Source organism: Eubalaena glacialis, chromosome 5 (genome assembly GCF_028564815.1).
Source record: "Eubalaena glacialis isolate mEubGla1 chromosome 5, mEubGla1.1.hap2.+ XY, whole genome shotgun sequence".
Classification (NCBI taxonomy): domain Eukaryota; kingdom Metazoa; phylum Chordata; class Mammalia; order Artiodactyla; family Balaenidae; genus Eubalaena; species Eubalaena glacialis.
The window spans coordinates 120,681,168-120,689,932 of NC_083720.1; the positions used below are offsets into that span (position 1 = coordinate 120,681,168).

Genomic DNA, 8,765 nt, shown 5'->3' on the forward strand with positions numbered 1-8,765 from the left:
GTCCTGATTTCACATGCCTTTCTAAATACGATAGCACCTGGATTTATCCAGAGTGTCTACTTTATTTTTAATTTTCCAGACACATAATAACTTCTTTGTACTATGCGTTTGGGAATTAAAAAATAAAATTTCAGTAGCAAAGGAGGCCACACAAGGATGTCAATTTCACCACACTTGGCTCAGAAGTCTTGTTACTTATTTGATATTTGTGGATTGGATTTTCTAAATTATCAGCCAAAATAAAATAAACTGAGTGACTCATACAAAATTTAGATGCAGCACATACCACAGAAGTGCCCATAGAGCTGGCTTCTTCCCAGTGGCTCAGACTTTGCAAGACTTCTTTCGCCCGCTCACAAGGTGGCAAGGAGATAGCCAGTGACAGAGCACTGTGTGTCGTGTCCTTAGTGTCCTGAAAACGGAATAGCCCCACTACAGCCTGTTAAGCTCTGTGTTATGCTAAGCATGTGCCAGCCTTCACCAGCTTCGGAGAGTAGGCCCTGGAGCTGTCCTGCCAGCTCTGCCACCCTACCCCCGTGTGACCCTGGCCATGTTACTTCACGTCTCTGTACCTCAGTCTCTGCCACACTAAGATTCATGATAACATCTACTCTTTAGAGTTGTGGAGGATTACGTGGCAGGTACTTGACAAAAGCTATCTGATATAATCACTGTTATCATCACTGATGTTCCTGATTTTCTACAACACTGTTTGTAGCAGGCTCTGCTGTCCCCATTGAACACGTAGGAACTAGGCCCAGAGAGTTGAGCAACTTGCCCAGGGTTACGGGGGTGGGTTTACTCAGTGCTAGAGTTGGGACTTGAACCCTGGTCTATGTGTCCCCCAAAATCTTTCCCCTACACCACAACGATGCTCCAAACAGAAATACAAGATTGCTTTTGTTTAATTTTTGGTATTGAAGTACAGTTAATTTACAATGTTGTGTTAGTTTCAAGCGTACAGCAAAGTGATTGTTATATATATAAGAATATATATAAGAATAAAGATATATAGGAATATGTATATATTCTTTTTCAGATTCTTTTCCATTATAGGTTATTACAAGATATTGAGTATAGTTCCCTGTGCTAGACAGTAGGTCCTTGTTGTTTATCCATTTTATATATAGGAGAATGTATATGTTAATCCCAGACTTTCCTAATTTATCTCTCCCCCCACCACCCCCAAGATTGCTTTCAGAAGGAGAGCCCTAGGTCCCCAGAATTCTGCCTGAGAAGGTAGCCCTCCAGCACCTTCCCTCCTCTTGTTATTGAACAAAATGTTAGCAAACACCATTCTGTGCTGGGGACCACTCGAGGCTGGGGTCTTCCCACTCGGAATTGGTACAGGAGCAGTTTAGTAATTTTCTTTCTTTTACTATTTATCCCCTTTGAAAACTTCATTTGTATGTACGCTCGTGTTTAACAACGTGTATGTGCATGATAGACCAGAATTTATACATATAAATTTTGACAAAGAATGAAGAAAATTATTTGAAAATCCTAATACTCCATCAATAATATACAGTCATAGTGAACGGCAAATTAATCAGAATGAAGTTTTCTTCTAAATGTTTAAAAGCTCCGGGATTTATCCTGCAGAGTAACAGGAGCATTTGCAAAAGGGAGACTACACTGGGCGCTGTTTATTTTTCCCTTTGCACAGAAACCCCTCCAAACCAGGGGGCCACTGGCTAATGTAGAATAATCCAGAAGGCCTGGAATATTTAGCCATTCCCACCTGGCCACAAAAACAAAGTGTCCATCGTAAGGGTATCCTTGAGTGTCTCCTCTGCTTTACAGACAATACTGACTGAGACCCACAGCCACCATCTAGTGCACAGCAGACGGGATGAATAGCCATGCCAGGCGCGGGGGAGATGCCAGATTCCGCAGGCCAGTGAGGTGGGCGGGTGATTTATTTGGATCCAGGGGTTTGGATCATGGGTTATATAATGCTATCTAGGCGGGCCTCTTCTTCCTTCTCGTAGCATAAATTATCTGGTGTTAATTGATGCTCTCACATTGCTCGTGGATACCGTCCAACTCTGATGTCATGTTTTCCTTTCTCGTAGGGAGTGAAGTTGACGAGGCCAACAGTATAAGGAAGGAGGTGGTCTTTCCACAGCGATGTATATACGTACAGGGTTGTACATACAAACAGTTCTGAAGACGTGTATTTGTGAACGTTGCTTCAATGCATATTTTATTTTTTTACACAAAAAATATGACATAACTGTTTAAGTGCCTTAAAATGGATTTAACGAGAGCGTTATTTCCAAAACCTACTTTGTTGGTTACTGCCAGGGGTGGTTCAGTATTTTGGAGTTGTTCTTTTTTTTTTTTTTTTTTTCCTAACACGGGAAACAGTCATCATAAGTGACAAAAAGCAAACACGTTTTCCTCGTACCACCTTCTGTGCAATACAGCTCTCTATCAGCTACTGTACTGTTTGGAATGAGGTCACACCATCAGGAAAATGCCCTTCTCATGACAGTGAAAATTTCCAAAGTCGACAGTGAAAATTTCCAAAGTCTTATTCTCGGATACTTTGATTTCCCGTGTGATTCTTTTTTTCTGCAACTGTGACATGCCTCTTCCTTATCAACTCAGCAGGGGTCATAGATTGAATAGATGCTGAAAAGCATAAGTCATCTGCATTTCTTGACATCAGTTTTTAAGACATTCCTTCAAATAGTTTCCACTCAGAAATTCCTCAGTTCCATTACAAGAGATTGTGGTGTTCTATGTCTTAAATTTATTATAAGCTGCTTCAAAGAAAGGGCCTGATGTTTGAGTTATGAGTCAAAGTACGTGCAGTTTTCAGATAAACTACAGGATTTAGGTTTCAGGATTTTTAAAATTGTATTTCAAATGTTTTTCGTTTTCCTTCCATTATTTCTTTCTTACCTGTTTTCCAGCACACTTGCAAACTCATAACAAACAAATGTGAGACCCAAAAACGTTACAATTAGTTCGAGAGCAGCAACAATTAATGATGGATTATTTCACATTCCATAAAGGAGACCAAAATTTGTTTCCTGTTACACAGATGTGCTGAGCACAAATTTCCCCTTTTAACCAGAAGCAGCCTGTTACATCTTTGAATTAAGAACACTTAAGGCATTTGAGACAAGTTATTAATGAGAATTTCCTTGGCAGATTTGACAAATGTTTGCAACATTTTAAAAAAAAAAATTAAATCACATTGCTCTTACAAATAAATGAAAATATAAAGGTCATAGAGGCAAACAAATGTTACATATACACGTTCTGTCTAGCTAGATGGAAAGAAAAATAGACACAGAAGATGCAAAACCATTCATCAACCAAAACATCAAGTAAAATTAGCTCCCAATTGGGCATCAGCTTGCCATGGAGTATCCAATATTTGCTTCTACTATGTCTGGAAGAGCTTTCACGACCCAAATAGAGAATAAAGCAATGTATAGAAATAAGGGAACACTTTTTCTGTTTCCTGCACACCATTCTGTCACATCCTCTCTACATGTCTTTTCGTGATTTGACAGATGATATTGGCATCATGAGTCACACCATATCTTCAGCCGCTGTTTTGTTGTTTTATCAACAACAAAAAATCATTCCTTAGAAACTCACCATGTTTATCAGTATCATAAATTTACATTATTGTTACTACCAGCTCCCATCTTGTGTTACTTCTGACTCATTTCAATGTCACTGAACCTCATAAATTTCGTAAGAGTTAGCCTGGGTGTAAGTTTTAAGGCTAGTGCCAGACCCTGCAAAAAGCTATGCTAAACAGGCTGTTTGGCAAGAATTCCTATTGTCAAGAATTTCACTTGTGTCTAAAACTACAGTAATTTTGCTTGATACTTTTGATGCTTACATATGGAGCACAGAAAGGTTTTCATGTTTTGTTCCTACAAGCTTCTTTGAATTTCAGAGTGAATGCAATTGTCTGTCTGAGCTATCATAAAAATCTTCTCCCTAGCATTAGAATACTGATTTTTTTCCCCCAACTTATCTACCTCTATTATCTAACACCTATAGTAGGTGTGACTATGGGATAAAATTCAACTGAAAATGATATAACATTTTACCTTTTGCTTTAAAAAAACTGTGTTCTGTTTTCAAATAATCTTCTTTACATAGTGAATTTTGGTGGCTTTATTGATATGTGTATACCTATTTCTTTTTTTACACAAATGCTGTGCATATTTTTCCATAAAGGACAAAAAATAAAATCAAAATATATTTTTAATTCATGCTTATTGGGGTTTAATTATTCATATCTTAAAATATGTTACATCTATGCTCTATCTCTTTTATGCATTTGTTTTGTCTGAATGTATTTATGAAAGAAATACGTTAGATTATATTTACGTTTGCTTGTTTTTCCACCTGGATTTTTTTTAATGGTTGTTATGAAATTTGATTTTTTAAATGGATGCGAATGTTCATCATTTCATGTGCTCTTTTCTAAGTTTTAAAATTTTGTGGGTTCTTCTTTTTATTCTTCCCTCTTCTGGTTAAAACTAACACACCCCTGGCTAATGTTCAGTGTTTCTTTATGCTAAATACCAAATTTTTTCAAAAGGATTGGTAAAGTAACGAAATGGATTATTTATGATGAATGGAAGATGGACATAATTCTATGATTAAACAAAGATGTTTCAGAAATCACAAGAGAACCTGCGGCTTATTTTTAACCTGATTTCAGATATACACTCATAATGCCTTCCAAGTATCTGTACATTTCTTTTAATTCATTCCAGTCCTCTTATACTATTTGTGGTTAGCGGGACATAAGTTTCATAGTCTTCCCAGGTATCCATCTCAATACTCCCACCACGCCATAACGTTAAAATTCAGAACTAGCCCTTGCTGGTTAGAGATTTTCTTAGCATCAGGGTTGAGGACCAAAAGAGAAACATACCCAACAGAAGGGACAGAACATAGGTGATCTGAGCTTTAGCCACCTGGTCAATTTTTTCAGGGATAGAAATATGAACCCTTAGAATGCAGAATGCCTTTTCCAAACCCTGAATTTCTTCATGGGTACGTTCCCTTTTGTAGAATTCCATACCTTTGTGTTCTCATTTTGCTGTCTTGACTTAGCAAGCATCTTCTCCCTGGAAGGCTGACAGAAATGTCACCTCGTCCAGGAAGCTTTCCTGCTCCCCCAGTCAGTTCTAGACTTACTCCCTGTGACGTGCCCTTAGAACAAGTCCCTCAAGTCTTCCAAAACCTTTGCTTGTCTAATCATCCCTTTACATTCCTGTCTCCTCCAATGTGGTCCACATTTGTTTTCCTCCTGTGCCTAGCACAGTGCCTGACTCAGATTAATAACCAAAAAAAAAACAAAACAAAAAACTTTCCAAACTGTGATCTTAATAGGTAAGACACGAACCTTCATAATTATGAAAGCTCTTCCCTACATAGAGATCATTACTCAGTTACAAGAAAAACTGATTTTTTTTGCTACTATTCCTAGCTAGCCTGAGGGAAACTGTGAAGTCACATTGTGCTGCTGAGAGAAATGCATGGCTTCATAACTGTGTAAATACTAGCTCTCCAAGTTGAAGCTGCAGATGTGATATGCAAATAACTTTCACCTTTTATATTTTGACAGAACAATAAACCCTCAATAATTCAGGCTAAATCAGCTTGGGTTGATCTGAATTAGTGAATACTTTATATGCATAAAAAATAAAGGGTTTTCCTTATCGGAATTCTGACATACTTACTATGAAGACTAGATACAAATTAGGATTATCGTCATATTATTGGTTTATGTAGATACATATGAAAGGTCTTATAAGAGTACTCTCTTTAGCAAAGCAGCTAATCTTATTTACACTGTAAGACAGTTTCTCAAATGTGAGTAAAATACTAACCTCATGTAAAGGGAAAACAATTTCTCATAGACCCTGGAGAACTTGTCTACAGAGCCAATGATGAGAAACTGTATTAAACATTAAACGTCACTCTAACGATCGGTTGGTGCCAATGTGCTTGTAAACACAGGTGCAGATGAGAGCACTGAAATCGCAGGGCTGAGCTGAGTCACAGGGGGTCACCCAGAAGATGCCCACAGGCCTCTCCAGACCCCCCTCCTCCACCGAACTCTCCAGCATCTGAGACTCCACCACCCACACATGGAATTCCATTCCAGTTCCTTGATTTCTACCAAAGTCTGGACACACTGAGTTTGGGGGGATAGAGAAACTTAAAATGGAACGTTAGGAAAAAAATGGAATGTTAGACATCCTGTTCCCACCAACCTCCCAGCCACCCTCCCACCTGGAATTTCTCACTGACCACCCTTCCCCGTAACCCCATCTACCTGCCCTGTTACCAGCTCTTCCTCTCCCCTCGCTCTCTTCTCCCTTCTCTCCCCAACCCCCAAGTTCACAGAAGTTCAGCCACCTCTTTGTTCATTCTCTGACTTCCTGAACTTGCCCTGGGGCCAACGGCTATATAACCTAACAGAAACTTCCTCATTTCGACTTTCCTCTCATTTCGCCAACTGGGTGTTGGAATGAGGCAACATGAGGATTCGTGTATGTCCTGGCTGAGCTGTAGCCCAAACGTCTGGGAGGAGATGGAAAAGGAGCTGTGACTTCTCTCTACACTCGCAAAACAGGCGAAGTTTGTGAATGGGTAATTTATACAAAATGGATAATAGATGTATTTTTAAATATTCAGTCTTACCAGAGATCAGGGAAATATACGTTTAAATGAGATACTATTTTTCACCTATGAGATTGACAAAAAGTTGAAAGTTGGATAATATTCAAATATTGATAAGGGTTTGGGGAGAGGGACTTCATGCCCTTCTAGTTGGAACATAAACGGGGATGGAATTTTCTGGAGGGCTATTTAGCTGTACCATCGAAAGCTTAAATATACGTGTTCTTCAGCCCAGATCTTTGGCTTCTGTGAATCCAGAAATAGATAAGTGCCCTAGAATCTACTGACAAGGACATTTCAGAACATTGATAAGGCTGAAAGGCCACCCAAATTCCCCAACTCAAGGAAATGTTTAAACACTCAATGGTATGTTCTTATCGTAGAACATTATTTAGGCATTAAAAGAAATGAGGGTTACTGTGTAATAACAATATATTGTTGAGTGGGAAGAAGAACAAATTTCAGGGAAGAATATGCATTTTGTCATACTATTTTTATATATCCTATTTTTCCATTAGTTAAAATATATGTTACATATGTGTAGGGATACTCCATACATAAAAAATGTTTAGAGGTATAATTATAAGTAACATTATTGAGCTTTTTCTTTAGGCCTGGCACTATTTCATGCACTGTACATTATTTCATCTAACCCTCTCAACAACTCTATGAGGTAGGTGGTATTATCCCCATTTTACAGATGAGAAACTGAGTCCCAGACTAAGTGGCTTGCCAAGGCCACAAATTTAAGAAGTGGGCACATTTTAACCACTCTTAGACTACTTAACAGTGATGATTCCTAGGACCAGGAATGCAGAGGTGTTCATACTTTTAATTGTACCTTTTCTTTTAGCCACACTTTGGAAGAGTTCTAACAAGCATAAAGCACAAACTGGGGCTACTTCTGCTACTTCTTGAGCGAACGGCATAATTCATTCCTGAGCCGTGGCGCACTCGTCAAGCAAAACCTTTTTTGGTTGAGAAAGATGGGCCTCTAGGCACATCCTAGGGGGGTAAGGGCCGGACAAGGGAATCTTGACTGTCCCATGCATTGAGGTGAGAGGAATTTTGAGTCGGAGTCAACAGCATGGGAGAGGGGGCTGAGAGGTCCAAAAACTAGAAGAAGAGGAACCAGAGAGAAAGTGTGCCAAAGAGAAAAGACAGTCCAGTGGGAAATGTGTGATGGCCTAAGTGATAGTGGTGGTGGTGGTTAATTATCATTATCATCATTTTTATCTTTTTCCAGCTTTATTGAGGTATAATTGACAAATAAAATTGTAAGCTATCTGAAGTGTACAAGTGATGATCCAATATACACATACATTGTGAAAGTATTCCCACAATTAATGAACACACCCCTCACCTCACACAGTTACTTGTGTGTGTGTGTGAGGATGCTTAATACAGTCTCTTAGCGAATTTCCATTATATGATACAGTTATCACCTACAGTCACCACGATGTCCATCAGATCCTCAGACCTTATTCTTCTTGTAACTGAAAGTTTGTACCCTTTTACCAACCTCTTCTCATTCCCACACCCCCAGCCCCTGGCGACCACTATTCTACTCTCTGCTTCTATGAGTTCTACTTTTTTCTTTTTAAGATTCCACATATAAGTGATACCATGCAGTCTTTCTCTGTCTCTTTCTGGTTTATTTCACTTAGCATAATGCCCACCAGGTTCATCCATGTTGTCACAAATGGCCGGATTTCCTTCTTTTTAAAGGCTGAATAATATTTCATTGTGTATATATACCACATTTTCTTCATCCATTCATCTGTCGATGGACATTTAGGGGCATTGTCAGATGCACCATGTGTGAGATGGTGAGAGCAGTGGGTCCCAGGGTAGGAAGTTGCCGTAAACATTCAGCGGTGGATGAGCTCTAGCTACGTTGGCAAAACCAGCCAGGGAGGCCACACTGACAGCAGTGCTGTCGGTGAACACCTAGCATCAGGGTCTAGAATGGCCACTAGGGATCCCAAATCAATGTGGTTGTAAGGATTTCTAGTCTGGAATAGCCAGTAACAAGGGAACGACCCATGTCTAGGGCTGAGGCCAAGACTTGTTTCCTCCGTGTGTGGTCT

General features: G+C 39.3%; 1 protein-coding gene across 3 annotated transcripts in view; it reads left to right on the forward strand.

The window, feature by feature from the left end:
• The window catches only part of SLC10A7 (solute carrier family 10 member 7), a 263,100-nt gene extending 260,742 nt beyond the window's left edge, over window positions 1–2,358 (forward strand). For 2 of the 3 annotated variants that reach the window (XM_061191620.1, XM_061191621.1), the window contains one exon: window positions 2,076–2,358. In XM_061191620.1, coding sequence (XP_061047603.1) covers window positions 2,076–2,105 — 30 coding nt within the window. In that variant the 3' untranslated portion in view covers window positions 2,106–2,358. The remainder of the gene's footprint in view (window positions 1–2,075) is intronic. The other variant, XM_061191619.1, reaches the window with a different exon arrangement.
• The last annotated feature ends 6,407 nt before the right edge of the window (window positions 2,359–8,765 follow it).